The sequence below is a fragment of the Scyliorhinus canicula genome, chromosome 17, assembly GCF_902713615.1.
Source record: "Scyliorhinus canicula chromosome 17, sScyCan1.1, whole genome shotgun sequence".
Taxonomy (NCBI): Eukaryota; Metazoa; Chordata; class Chondrichthyes; order Carcharhiniformes; family Scyliorhinidae; genus Scyliorhinus; species Scyliorhinus canicula.
In genome coordinates this window covers 65,858,554-65,873,870 of record NC_052162.1, presented here as the reverse complement: position 1 = coordinate 65,873,870, position 15,317 = coordinate 65,858,554, and the positions used below count along the sequence as shown (strand labels likewise).

General features: G+C 39.9%; 1 protein-coding gene across 2 annotated transcripts in view; it reads left to right on the top strand.

Moving 5' to 3' along the window:
- Positions 1-15,317, top strand: part of chm (CHM Rab escort protein) — a 169,488-nt gene that overhangs the window by 69,311 nt on the left and 84,860 nt on the right. For both annotated transcript variants that reach the window (XM_038776122.1, XM_038776123.1), the window contains 3 exons: positions 208-324; positions 5,630-5,750; positions 6,807-7,029. In XM_038776122.1, coding sequence (XP_038632050.1) covers positions 208-324; positions 5,630-5,750; positions 6,807-7,029 — 461 coding nt within the window. The remainder of the gene's footprint in view (positions 1-207; positions 325-5,629; positions 5,751-6,806; positions 7,030-15,317) is intronic.

The window sequence follows — 15,317 nt, the reverse complement described above, 5'->3', positions numbered from 1 at the left end:
CAGGGTAGGTGGATTGGCCACGCTAAAATTGCCCTTGAATTGGTAAAAATGAATTGGGTATCTAAATTTATTGAAACAAAATGTTTGATCAATTTTACATGGTTCAAAAATGCCCTAAAATTTGATATATCTGAGACCATTACAGTGATCTAAAAACTTGTGTTTTAAGCCTTGCTAAATATAACTGGGATATTTGTGTTCTTCCAGTTTCTGTATTCCCGTGGCTCCTTGGTTGATCTTCTTATCAAGTCCAATGTCAGTCGGTATGCAGAATTCAAAAATATCACCAGGATACTTACTTTCCAAGGAGGAAAAGTTGAACAGGTATTCTATCATTTCTCCTTATTTGCTTTTTGGAATTAATAGACTTTGGATAATAAGATGCAGTCAAATGCTTGAAACCCAATGCAGCTTCTATCCATTTTAAATCCAGTCCAGGTTGTCTTTACTTGCAGCATTATGTTGCCTCTATAATCACCCACTTGTGGACTATATTGCAAGCATATTGGCTGCAAATTATGAAAAGACATCTTAGACGTATAGCACAAAAACAAAAGCACAACTTTGCATGCACGTTTGAGAAGTAACCCAAGCCTTTAATTATAAATTTAGAAAGGACTTTTCGAAACAGTGGAGGAATGATTAACTTCTGGATTGTCTATGGAAAACTGCTGGATTGTCTCTGTGGAAAATATTTTTGATGGTTCTTTATGGATTACTGTCATTAACAAAATGATGAGTTAAATAATAAAACCTTCGTAGAGCTGTTTCCACAGGAAGTACTATATTTTGACTAAACAAAGGTCAATATGAAAAAAGGATCAATAGGAAAGATGCTGTTTGATGAGGGGCTGGTTTAGCACACTGGGCTAAATAGCTGGCTTTTAAAGCAGACCAAGGCAGGCCAGCAGCACGGTTTAATTCCCATACCAGCCTGCCCGAACAGGCGCCGGAATGTGGCGACTCGGGGCTTTTCACAGTAACTTCATTTGAAGCCTACTTGTGACAATAAGCGATTTTCATTTTTCATTCATTGAAATATATCAAATCCATGTGTGATGCTTCGTCTCAATCCAAGTATGGATTTATTAAAAACTGCTACGCTTTGTGTCAACCAGAAGAACCAGGCAACATGCCTCAATGACTACCGCCTGGTGGCCCTGACGTCAGTTGTAATGAAGTGCTTCGAGAGGCTGATCATGAAGCGCATCACCTCCATACTCCCGGAACGCCTTGACCCACTTCAATTCGCATACCGTCGCAACCGGTCCACATCAGACGCCATTTCCCTGGCCCTACACTCATCCCTAGAGCATCTCGAAAACAAGGACTCCTACATCAGACTCCTATTTATTGACTACAGCTCCGCCTTCAATACCATAATCCCAGCCAAGCTCATATCAAAGCTCCAAAAGCTAGGACTTGGCTCTTCACTCTGCAACTGGATCCTTGACTTTCTGACCAACAGACCGCAATCAGTAAGAATGAACACCAACACCACCTCCACAATAGTCCTCAATACCGGTGCCCCGCAAGGCTGCGTACTTAGCCATAGTGGGCCAGATCTCGAATAACGACGAGTCCGAATACAGGAGGGAGATAGAGAACCTAGTGGAGTGGTGTAACGACAACAATCTCTCCCTCAATGCCAGCAAAACTAAAGAGCTGGTCATCGACTTCAGGAAGCAAAGTACTGTACACACACCTGTCAGCATCAACGGGGCCGAGGTGGAGATGGTTAGCAGTTTCAAATTCCTAGGGGTGCACATCACCAAAAACCTGTCCTGGTCCACTCATGTCGACGCTATCACTAAGAAAGCACAACAGCGCCTATACTTCCTCTGGAAACTAAGGAAATTCGGCATGTCCATATTAACCCGTACCAACTTTTACAGATGCACTATAGAAAGCATCCTATCGGGCTGCATCACAGCCTGGTATGGCAACTGCTCTGCCCAGGACCGCAAGGAACTTCAGAGAGTCGTGAATACCGCCCAGTCCATCACACGAACCTGCCTCCCATCCATGGACTCCATCTACAACTCCCGCTGCCGGGGGAAAGCGGGCAGCATAATCAAGGTTCCCTCCCACCCGGCTTACTCACTTTTACAACTTCTTCCATCGGGCAGGAGATACACGTCTGAGAACACGCACGAACAGACTCAAAAACAGCTTCTTCCCCACTGTCACCAGACTCCTAAATGACCCTCTTATTGACTGACCTCATTAACACTACACCCTGTATGCTTCAACTGATGCCAATGTTATGTAGTTACATTGTATATCTTGTGTTGCCCTATTATGTATTCTCATGTATTTTCTTGAATTTTGTTTAATTCCCTTTTCTTCCATGTACTGAATGATCTGTTGAGCTGCTTGCAGAAAAATACTTTTCATTGTACCTCGGTACACGTGACAATAAACAAATCCAATCCAAACCCCCTTACTGTTGGTGGGAAATGAGAGCTGTACACTTAATTTTCTTCCATCCATGATTGGGCAACATATTTTGCGTCAAAGCAAGCTTCTTCATATCGAGAGTACAAACCAGACTCTCTGACTCTGGAGACAAATGAGGAAAATGCCGGTGTTCTTCTAATCTTTTTAAAAAATAAATTTTGAGTACTCAATTCATTTTTTCCACTTAAGGGGCAATTTAGTGTGGCCAATCCACCTACCATGCACATCTTTGTGTTGTGGGGGCGAAGCCCACGCAAACACGAGGAGAATGTGCAAACTCAACACGGACAGTGACCGACCCAGAGCCAGGATCGAACCTGGGACCTCGGCGCCGTGAGACAATAGTGCCAACCACTGCACCACCGTGCTGCCCTCCCATGTTCTTCTAATTTGCGGGTTGAGGCTATTTTAAGTTGCAAGTGAACTGTCTCAGACAGTTGATCAGATCCACATTACAGACTTCCAGTCACTGCAGCCAAAGCATAAAGTGAGGTGCAGAGTTTTTTTCCAGTACCGTTTCTCTTTCTGGCTTTGTTCCTGGCAGGTAAACTAGCATGTTTTTCTCTCTCTCAGAAATATTTATAATATCTATCTGTGTTTTAACTTTATTAATTAGTTAGCACGTCCATGCTTTTGCAGCCTTTATTTTGTGTATTTTTAAAGCGCAGTCTACTGAGGAGGCTTACGCAGGAGGATCTTGGATTACATGGAGCAGCTCTCTGTTAGCACACACATTGTGACTGCATTGCTTCATTGTCCTATCAGAAATAGCACAGTATATCTTGTAGATTTGTCTGCGCCATCAGTGGTAGATGCTGGCACAAGTAGTTTGGGGATACTTATGATGATGTAAGGATTAATTTATGTAAATTTAACCTTTCTTATTCTGATTACCAGAATGCCCATTTCTAGCAACTGAGTTAGACAGTTGGGAGCTGACAAGTTTTGGGGGTTATGGGCTTTTTTCAACCAGATAACAACTATTGTAATTTTCTAATTTTTAATCTTCCCTTACCGTTAGTAGTACAGCCTGTCCTAGCTTACTTGATGAGCCAGACTTCAGTTATAAATTGCGCACCATGTGAATACTTCTTACAATAGAACATTAGGATAATGCCAGTTGTTGAGACCTGATAATTCCCAAAGTTAGCACAATTGGATGAGGTAAAGATATACTGATTGGAAAGAAAATCTATCAAAACAATAAAATTGGCCCAAGGGTGCAAGAATTCAGAGCAGTAGAAGGGCATTTATCCCCGTGAACCTGCTCCGTCTTCAGTAAGATCATGGTTTATCTGCTTGTTGATACAACCCCACTGTCCTGTCTGCCCACCATAACCCTCGACTCCCTTGTCAATCAAAAATATGTCCAACTTAGTCTTGAATGTAGCAAATGATACCGCCTCCACTGTTCTCGGGGGAAGTGAATCCCACAAGAGAGAAAAAAGTCTCATCATCTTAATATTAAATGCGAGACCCTTAATTTTTTGAAGTGTGTTCCTCCGATCTAGACTCCTCCACTAGGAAAAACTTCTTCTCAGCACCTAACCAGCTAAGCCCCTCAGGATAGCTGCAGGAAGCAGAATAGAGATAAATGGGTCATTTGCGAACTAGTGGAGTCTTTTAGAGAACATGTTTCAGTAAGATTATCTCTCATTTTTCTAAACTCCAGTGGGTATAGGCTCAAACTGCTCACCTATCCTCATGATCTAATCCCGTCATCCCAGAAATTGGTTGTGAACCTTCTTTGAACACCTCTTACTTACAAAATGATAGAAGATCAAAGCTGTAGACACATTTACAAATACCCCTTTATCCACTTTGCTTGTTACTTCCTCAGAACTCTAATAAATTAATAAAACACAATTTCTCTTTCACAAAACCATGTTGCCCTTGCCTGATCCCACTATGATTTTCTGAAGTAGCTTGATGCAACTTGCTAATAATAGATTCAACCAATTTCCTACAATGTTAGGCTAACTGGCCTGTAGTTTCCTGCTTTCTATCTCCTTCCTTTCTTGAATGGAGGTGTTACATTTGTGATTTTTGAATCCACCAAAACGCTTTCAGAAACTAGGGAATTTTGGGAGATCACAATCAATGCAATTACCATCTCTGCATTCACTTCTTTAGTAAAGAACGGAAGATGAAGATTATCAGGCTAGAAGACTTGTCAGCCTTCAGATCTAATATTATCCCAGCACCACCTTTCTGAATAGAATATGTCTTTGCGGACAGTTATGAAATATCTCTTTTTTGATGTCTGCCATTGCTCCTCTACTGTCCTATCTTTTAATCTATATCAGTTCACTTTAGCCAACTCTGCCTTCATATCCTTGTAATTTAATATCTAAGTTTAAAATACTAGCCTTAGTCCTGCACTTCTCACCCTCATACTGAATGTGAAATTGAGGCTCCTTTACTATGAGGCCATTAATTTTGTTTCATTGCACTGTACCAGATCTAAATTGGCCTGCTCCCTGGTTGATACTAGATGTATTGCTCTCAGTAATTGTCCCAAGTGCACTCCAAGAACTCGTGGCAGGACTAAAAATCCAAAACATAAAGAATTACTCGCTTCTGCACTTCATTTTTAGAATTAGATTCGCAGAACAGACCATACAATTATGATAAATTAGAAACATTGATAATTTCATTGTAGTTCAGTTAAAAATGATTGAACATGCGAATTGTACATTGTTAGCCATGCCGATCTACAATGGTACTATGATTAGCCTGCCAAGTTTGTATTTTTAATAAGATGTAGATGTTTATTTTCAGATTGAGACAGATAGTTGTGTCTCCAAAAGTTAAACTAGTTTACTGTGATTCTACACTGCGTGTATCAAAGGCAAGAGGTAAATAGATACAAATGTCTTTTTATTATTTATTTGGAAATGCAGGTTAATTTTGCAGCCCATTATTATGAAACCTATTTACTGGGTCAGTTCATAAGTAGTAATAGCTATTTTAGGATGCCTTGGGGAGCTGAAAAGTGATCTTTACACAAATGGGTGGGTTTCTGTGTCTTCTATCAGGGACTGCTGTTTTATTTCTCTTTCTCTCCAGATGCTTAATTTCAAGATAGCTGGCACACACTGCAACTGATGGCTTGTATCGATGCACATGGAAGTTTATTTCTTAATTTATTTCCTCCTCTCATTTTTAGGTACCGTGTTCTCGAGCTGATGTCTTTGCCAGCAAACAGCTCACTATGGTGGAGAAACGAATGTTAATGAAGTTTCTTACTTTCTGTTTGGAATATGAACAACATCCAGATGAATACATAGGTACTTTCATGACCAAGGCCACCCAGCATTTTGAAGTTTGTGCCATTGTACTTTAGGAGGTGATGTGCTTACTGCAGACTTTTTCTAGTTTTGTCATAATATAGCCTGTTATTTTGAAAACTGATCCATGCCTTTTAAAAGAATGTCAGTAATTTATAGCATGTTGAAATTACACACTTCTTCATGTTGATGGTATCGTCACTGTCCAAGTATTTATCCCACTGTTATTTTGTTAACCATCTGTTTCATATCAGAACATTCCTGGCTCACAATGTGCATAATATGCCTTTCATGGAAATTATTTCATGAGGAGTATTGAACTAAGACCGTATACTACCCCAGCTTAATATGATTGCAATTCTTAATTTTTCGTGAGTTAGTCCTGCATTTGTGATAACTGGCTTTGCTCTGTTAAAAGCTCAGATTGATGGCAGCTCGAAAGAAATGTTTGTCCCTGTTGGGCGCGCCTGCTCTCTCAGCAGGCCTGTTGGGCCTGCCCGGTAAATTTTTAATTCTCATTCTGGAGAAAACATTATAGTATTAAACTATTTAAATGCCAGGCTTTGCTCAATTATTAAAACGTACAACGCTCCAGAAATAACTGATTTGAAATAAAACATTTGGACAATCTAATGGTGATTGCTTTCTATTTCATCTTGCTCTCTGCTTTCCCATTTCTTTCTCCATCGTGCACCAAACTCCCTCTTGGCTGTCAGCATCTACTTTGAAATGAAACAAAAACGTCTTCGGTAATGTGAAATTTGGGCAGTATTTTGGAATGTTTTCTCACTTCAGAGTTTACTTCCTATATAAATTGATAAGCAAATGAGCAAGTTGGCCGCTTTTTAAATGTTTTACAGCATCTTTTGTAGTCAAACATTTTATGGAGGGAGGGATTTTCCTGCGCATCCTTTCTATTCCTATTTTTTGCTTCAGATCTTTTAGAACCAGTTGCAGAAACTCATTTGGCATTGCTTTTAAGTTGTGACATCAAATCAGAACGTTAGTTAAATGAAACCAAATACAAAATCCGTATTTGCTGTTATTAATCCACAGACTTTAAAGACAGTGGATTTTCAGACTATTTGAAGACAAAGAAATTAACTGCAAACCTGCAACACTTTATTTTACATTCCATCGCTATGGCCTCTGAAACCGCTCCCACCACAGAGGGCCTCAAAGCAACCCAGCACTTTTTACAGTGCCTTGGACGGTATGGCAACACACCATTCCTTTTTCCCTTATACGGTGTTGGAGAAATACCACAGTGTTTCTGCAGGTAAGTTGATATTGTTGTTATTTCAAAATTGTAATTCTAAAGTTTATATTCATGCACCTAATTGTCATGAATTCAGCAAGTGTCTTGAGTGAGTGAAAATCAGTACAAAATTACATTGGTAATGTTAAATTTGGCCAATTCAGAGTTTACTTCACACATAAATTGATAAGCCATAAACAAATGTCATTGTATCACCTGGCTCATGTTTTACCTCATTATGTATCTCCTAAAAACATTGCTAGTTTTAATATAATTGATGGATGAAAGTTCCATGGATGTGTTCACTGAACGGCTAGATATCAATAAGAATGAAATCAAATACAGCTCTCACACTAATTATCTTAACCGTCTGGTTCATCAGTGTATTCCTGTAATTCCATAGTAATTTGTTGCCTATTAAATGAATATAGATTCATGTTGTTTTGAAAACAGCTCAAATGCTGAGCATCATGTATTTAACAGGAGCCGTGATTATGTCGAAAGTTGTGTTGCAGCATTTCTGAATTCTGTGTGCCAATGTCAGTGTGAAGTTCATAAAAACAGGTGTACAACATAGTTTTGTTATGATGTGGAACTTGTGGTACAATTTGTGCCCATTCTCTACTTTGGCTTCTTTATAATGTGCTGATCCTACCAGCTTTCCTGCTTTGGCAGAAGTCTAATCTCGGAAGGTTGTTTCTCATGCCTTGGAATCGCAATCTCCTGTATGTTGAAATTGTGTCCGTCGATCTCTTGCTTCTTTCTGCCTGCCTGCTTTCTGTCATGGTGCGAAAACTTCACATCTAGGATTTATCTAGTATTGATAGCTTTCAAATTGCATAGCTTTCTTTTTCTGTGATATCTGAAAACTGAATTGATGTCAATCTTCGTTAACTTTTCATCAATCCGCACACCAGCACCAAGCATTTTTCTGAGGACAATAGATTCATGTATTTTAATTATTTTTAAATGTTTTCTTCAAAACTGTGTAATATAAGTCTAATTCTGAATTCAAAAGATTACTCGATGGTAAAGGTTCCATGCACACTGTTCTTCAAAAACAAGGGATTTTAGCCAGTTCAAAATGTAACTTTCTGCATTACTTTGAAATTGGTAGTGTTAGGAAAGAGTAAATGTACCCTACATAGTAAATGTACCCCAGTCCTCAAGTTAGAATTGGAGTTTTAATTGTTTAATAGACCATACTTATTGTTTGATAGACTGCACACACATGTATATAAAGGGGATACTGTGGCACTGTGAGGTTGGAGGAGAAGTGATTGGAGGTCACAAAATTGGAGTTGAATAAGTCAAGACTTGCTTTCTTGTTCTTATTGCGGAGATACCATTGCAGCTTAACATAGTGGTCCTATTACCTCCCTTACCCTCTTGCTTCCGTTTTCGCCTCCTTGTGACACTCACTTCAGTGTTATGAAACTTCTCCTGCAGAGCTTGGTATCTCCAGTCTCTGACCACTGTCTAATATTCAAGAGCTAAAATATACATCAAAATCTTGTACAATTGGAATCACATTTTCTCCTATCTTAGCAATGCCAACAGGAGAAATCAATTTCAGGAATGCTGTGGATAAAGAGAAATGCAAAACTATTCCTTTATATTTAAAAAAAAAAGTTTAACTTCCGGTGGCAGCCATGCAGTAGATGGCTGTGGTCTTCGTGACTCCTGAGCAGGGAATTATTTTTTTTACCTAAAAGTCTCGATCGGGCTTTCCAACGCAATCCCCAAGTCAACGAAGGTGTCGACAAACTGTGTGAGCGGGAAGTTATGCATTCACCGAAGAATAACCGGGAGGAAAAAACAGCAGCAGACAGACAATGAGGCTCTGGAGAGCGCGATTGAAGGTGCAATGGCAGTGGGCCCGGATTCTGTGCTCCCGACCCAATGGTCTAAGCACAATTAGTGGGCTTTTTAGCCACTCTATTTCAGAAGGAGAGAATGGAAATGTCCGAAGATCTGGTAAGGGCCATTGACCCGATTTAAAGCGGTAATGGAGAGGGTTGAGCAGCGGTTAAGTCCTAGGGCACTTCGCTCCAAAAAAAAATGGAGGAGTCTGTCGCTGACCATGAGGACCGGCTGGCCGGGATGGAACCAGAGCTTTCCCTGATTGCCGGCAGCTTTAAAAAGGTATGGAATAGAGTAGGTGAGCTGGAGAACTGAGAACTGCGGCTGAATGTTCAGATAGTGGGACTCCCGGGGGGGGGGGGTTGGATGGCCATGCCAGTTTTAATAAAGTCAAGGCAGTTCTCCACTAGGAAGGTGTGATATTTGGAATGCTGTATCTGGCCCATCTGTAGATCAGCTTCCGGCTTCCGTAAACAGGAATACTTGGACAACCCAGAGGAGGTGGATAAGTTTCTTCGAGAGACCACGGGATTGGAAATTTGGAACCACGCTAAATTGTTAAAATGTTGTTGTTCTGAATCATTGTAGATTGTATTGTTAGTTTGATTGCTGTTTATTCTAATACTGGTACTATGTTCCTCTATCTATCTCTGTCTGGTTTTTATTTTCGTTTTAATGAGGTGGGTCTGGTGCTAGTGAACTGGGGGCATGGGGAGGGTGGGATGGGGGTATCTATTTAGTCGGGCACTTTTCTTCTTATTTGTCTGGTATCGGGTATAGGTGTTTTGCCGGGTTCAAGGTAGTCGCGAACCTCGTGCGGGGCCACCATACTGGTATGAAAACCAGTAATCAAGGGATATGAGGGACAAAATGATATGAGGAGGTTTAGGTTTCATATATTTCTTTTGGTTAAACTTGAGGGAGAGTTATGGGATAGCTGACGGTTTGAGTATTGTTAGGGTGCTGCGATGTGGAAGCCGACGGCAGTGGAAGCCGAGCGGTTGCCCCATACTGTGTGGCTTGAGAACCTGGGGGGCTTGGCGCAAACAAAAATATGGCGGGGGGGGGGTTGCAGGTGCCCCCTCCCTCGATTGTTAACTTGGAATGTTCAAAGTCTGAATGGTCCTGTTGAGAGGTCACGCATGTTTGTTCATCTGAAGAGTGGGGGCGGACATGGTGTTTCTCCAGGCGACTCATTTGAAGGTGGCAGACCAGATAAGACTGATAGGGGGATGGGTTGGTCAGGTTTACCACTCTGGACTGGAATTGAAGATGAGCGGGGTGGCCGTAGTAATAAGTAGAAGGGTGTCTTTCTTAATGAAGAGGTTCATTACTGATCCGAGTGATAGATATGTGTCGGTGAGTGGGCGGTTGGAGGCCTCTCCAGTGTTACATGCGCCTTAAGGGAGTTGAAGAGCACTGGAACCACCCTGGTTGGACATTGGCACGCAAGTTGGGAGACCTCTGAATCCAGCACAGGAATTGAAGTTGCCATCTTTGGGTGCAATATGAGCTTATTGTGAACTCCAGACTCTCAGCCCTGGATATGCCGGCCATGGACCAGGGAATCACTAGCAAACAACCTTGAAGCAAACGTCGCAGCATTATTTGATCAAGGATGTTATAATGAAGTAAGGTTGATCAAATGTATTTTTAAATTTCTGTTTTAACAATCATAATAAATAACAATATGGAAAATAACTTGCAGTGCAGCAATAATTTAATAAACCTTTATTTGGAAGAGAAAGGAAATGGAAAAGAGAAGCAGGAGGAAGAAGAAGAAAAAAGGACAGAAGATCAAGTGTTTTAATATTGTTTATGAAAATACTGATCTTGCAAATAAGATTTCATACCAATGTCTAAATATTTTTATGATCCATGACTATTTGTAAATGATTCTGAGCATGAGATCATAAATATTGCATGACCTGGTTAATCATGGTGTTTCATAAATGAACCCACAACCCACTCGATGCTGGCTGCAACTTTGCTAGTAACAGCCAAAATGAACCCACTTGTGACTGGTTATAACTTTGCCAGTAACAGCCATTTATAAAAAGTAACTCGCAGGCCTCATGGGAGGTTTACATTTCCATCAAAATCTTACTGTCCAGTTATTGTAATTGGAGGTTTGTCCATGGTTAGAAAATTGCACTGGCAGGGGTAAGTTGATTTCAATCTGCTTGATTTACAAAGGGGGCAAATACTGTGTAACTCATGATTCCTGAAAAGAATATCTAATCCTTGGAATTTATGACTAAATATTAAAATGGATGAGGTCTTTGCTAATAAATACAATCCTTTTTATAAAAAAACAGTAGCCTAATAGTGTTTTATCAAGTAAATTTGTCTCAATGGGAGTAGTATTAAAAAAAACACCTAATGAATCAAAAGATTTTTTTGGGATGTGAGGAGCTTCATTTTAGCTTTAATAAAAGCACGTTAAAACAGTTTAAAACCACTGGGAGTGTGGAGATAATTCAGTCCAGCTCCTAATGTGTCTTACCCTGAGGTTGCTTTATCTTTTCAAGTGTATATTAAATGTTGCACCGATTAATTTGCTTTCCTTGTATTTGAAACAAAATGTGCAACTATCAACAGTTCTTAATTGGCTATATATCTGAGGATGCTGCTTGGAATTACTGCATTTTCAGAAATACATACACTATCTTTTTGAAGATATATTGTATTTAACAGTTACACCTTGTATGATTTGATTTACAGTGAGTGAGAAACATTGTTTGTAAAATGTATGAAAAACTGTTTGAGACAAGTTGGCTTGTCATGGATTATGGTTGTAATTTCCGTGAAATTTATGATAAACTTCGGTGAAGTTTTATATTAATGCAATCTGAATTTTGCAATTCATCTATGGAATTTTATGGTACAGCCCTCTCCAGTATTTTATATTTAGTTTACTTGTCTATGTAGGTAGCTTTGGAATGCAACAGTTACTCGATGGTAGGATTAGTCTTGTGCCCCTTCATTCAAATAGCTGACTTTTTTGTGCACAGCTAGATGTTGCTCATTTTCAGCTTGAGGAGGAACTAAATTCTCGCCTGACTGCTTTAAAACCTGAGAATGCGTGTGTTGTATTTAGGCTACGGAGAGGTTGAGCTTGTGTTGTATTTGGGTGTAAGGGATGAATTGATGGAGGAATTGGAGCCAATACTGGAGGAGGAGGTATGGAGTGAGGTGATCTGGAGGTGAAACACTGCATCGTTGTGTGTGAGACTGAACCTGATCCAGCTAAAGGTAGTGTTTCGAGCACCCCTCACAAAGGCTAGGATGAGTCAGTTTTTTGAGAGGATGGAACATGTGTGAGCACTGTTTGAGAGGGCCCACATACCACACACACATTCTGGTCCTCTTCCAAGCTCGTAGTTTTTGGAGGTCCTTTTTTAGCACCATGTCGGTAATCCTCTATTTGGAGGTTTGGGTGTGCTGGAGCGGGATGTCTTTGCCTTCGCCTCATTTGTGTTGTGGAGGCAGATCCTGTTGGCTGGAGGCCAGCAGTGCCGCCGAGTGGCTGGGGAATTTAATGGAGTTTTTGCACGATGAGAAGGTCAAATACACCATGAGGGGTTCGATTGATGGGTTCTACCAAAGATGACAGACATTGAAATTGTATTTCAGAGATTTGGTCGCTGTTAGAGAGGGGTAAGGGGGGAGGCAAAGAGAGGAAGTAAGGGGAATATTTATATAGGGGTGTGTAAGTGGAGGGGGAGGTTTCTTGTTTCTTGGATTCAAAGGTCATTTTTGGGGTGTTCGGGTTATTGTTTGTATTTTTTGTAATTTTATATAAAATGTTAAAACTTTAATAAAATTTTTAAAAAACTATTGTGTTGAATTTCTTCATAGTGAGAATATGTCCCTTTCTGAAAAATAATTAAAATGCACTGAATTTGACATTTTTGCTCGGCTGAAAATGGGAATGAATTTAGTTATACTAACATTATACACATGATAATTATATAATTTAAAGTACAAGACAATTGTACTTTCTAAGATCATTGAATTTGATAAAATCCAGTTTTAATTGGAGAGAGTGACTTGATTCACAAACATTGCATTTATACTTGAGGGCTGAGTAAAGTTCTACTTATATCAATTTGAAGCAACTGCTGAAGTATGGATAAATTGGAAAAATAATGCAATCATCTCCAATGCTTATTCACCGATCAATGTGTTGCAATTAATATCACAATGAAATTGATTTGTTGCGTTATTTATCAAGATTTGACAGACTATTACATGGCACCATCCAATCAGTCTGTTATACTTTTCCAATACCAGTACAAGGCACACAGTAAAATAGCTGGTGGAGTGGTTATATTGTTTTAATGTTCAGATTTTGGTAAATTACAAAGCAAATGTTAAGAGTAAAAGCCCTACTTACCAAATACTGACTAGTCTTTGTCGAGCGTAGCAATAGTATTGGGAAAGAAAATCATTTGTGCAATAGTACTTCAGTGTATCATTATCCTGCTGCTTTTCATTCCAAGTAACAAAGACTGAAAGAGCAAAAGTAGTTGTCATCAAATAATTTCCTTTTTTAATACCTATTTTTCTAAAATTGGAAGCTACACCTTGTATTGCTACAGGCCAAACACTGTAATTGTTTTGCAGTCCAGGAGTCGGTCAGCTCTGAGTTCATAGGTACTAGTCCTTGAATGGTCATGTTGTTAATGGGATGGATTGGTTTGTCAGAGTCTGACCAACAAAAGTCTAATTCAAGTCAACTGCCCATCATGTCAGTTATTGTTCAGCCGCAAGTGTGTGTATAATGTTTTGTAAAAATTGTGAAGGATTTATCAACAGAAGTAAACATAAGATACTAAACATTGTGAAAACAATGTTATTACTCCTTTAATCCGCAAGTACTTAAGCGTAGCTAAAAATAATGAAAACTATGCACCTGCTTTTTAGCTCTGTTTTGGCACTGAACCTGTATCTTGCCCAGTTACAGGATTGGATTGGATTTGTTTATTGTCACGTGTACCGGGGTACAGTGAAAAGTATTGTCCTGCTTACAGTTCAGATAGATCATTCCATACCTGAAGAGAAAATACATCGGGCAAACATAAAATACACAATATAAATACATAGACACTGGCATCGGGTGAAGCATACAGGAGTGTAGTACTACCCGGTAGAGAAGATGTGTGAAGAGATCAGATCAGTCCATAAAAGGGTCATTTATGAGTCTGGTTTACAGCTCGGAAGAAGTTGTTTTTGAATCTGTTAGTTCTCAGACTTTTGTATCTCCTGCCCAATGGAAGAAATTGGAAGAGTGAATAAGTTGGGTCTTTGATTATGTTGCCTGCTTTTCCAAGGCAGCGAGAGGTGAAGACGGAGTCAATGGATGGGAGGCAGGTTTGATTGATGGACTGGACGGTGTTCATGACTGAGAGTACTAGACTTTATGAGAGTATACTTGCTCAGAATATGAAAACAGATAGTAAACATTTCTACAAATATATAAAACAAAAAAGAGTGGCTAAGGTAAATATTGGTCCTTTAGAGGATGAGAAGGGAGTTTTAATAATGGGAGATGAGGAAATGGCTGAGGAACTGAACAGGTTTTTTTGGGTCGGTCTTCACAGTGGAAGACACAAAAAACATGCCAGTGACTGATAGAAATGAGGTTATGACAGGTGATGACCTTGAGAGGATTGTTATCACTAAGGAGGTAGTGATGGGCAAGCTAATGGGGCTAAAGGTAGACAAGTCTCCTGGCCCTGATGGAATCCATCCCAGAGTGCTAAAAAAGATGGCTCAGGAAATTGCAAATGCACTAGTGATAATTTAGCAAAATTCACTCTGACTCTGGGGTGGTCCCGGCGGATGGAAATTGGCAAACGTGACACCACTGTTTAAAAAACGAGGTAGGCAGAAAGCGGGTAATTATAGGCCAGTGAGTTTACCTTTGATAGTAGGGAAGATGCTGGAATCTATCATTAAGGAAGAAATAGCGAGGCATCTAGATGGAAATTGTCCCATTGGGCAGATGCAGCATGGGTTCATAAAGGGCAGGTTGTGCCTAACTAATTTAGTGGAATTATTTGAGGACATTACCAGTGCGGTAGATAACGGGGAGCCAATGGATGTGGTATATCTGGATTTTACGAAAGCCTTTGACAAGGTTCCACACAAAAGATTGCTGCATAAGATAAAGCTGCATGGCATTAAGGGTAAAGTAGTAGCATGGATAGAGGATTGGTTAATTAATAGAAATCAAAGAATGGGGATTAATGGGAGTTTCTCTGGTTGGCAATCAGTAGCTAGTGGTGTCCCTCAGGGGTCAGTGTTGCGTCCACAATTGTTCACAATTTACATAGATTATTTGGAGTTGGGGACTAAGTGCAATGTGTCCAAGTTTGCAGACGACACTAGGATGAGTGGTAAAGCAAAAAGTGCAGAGGATACCGGAAGTCTGCAGAGGG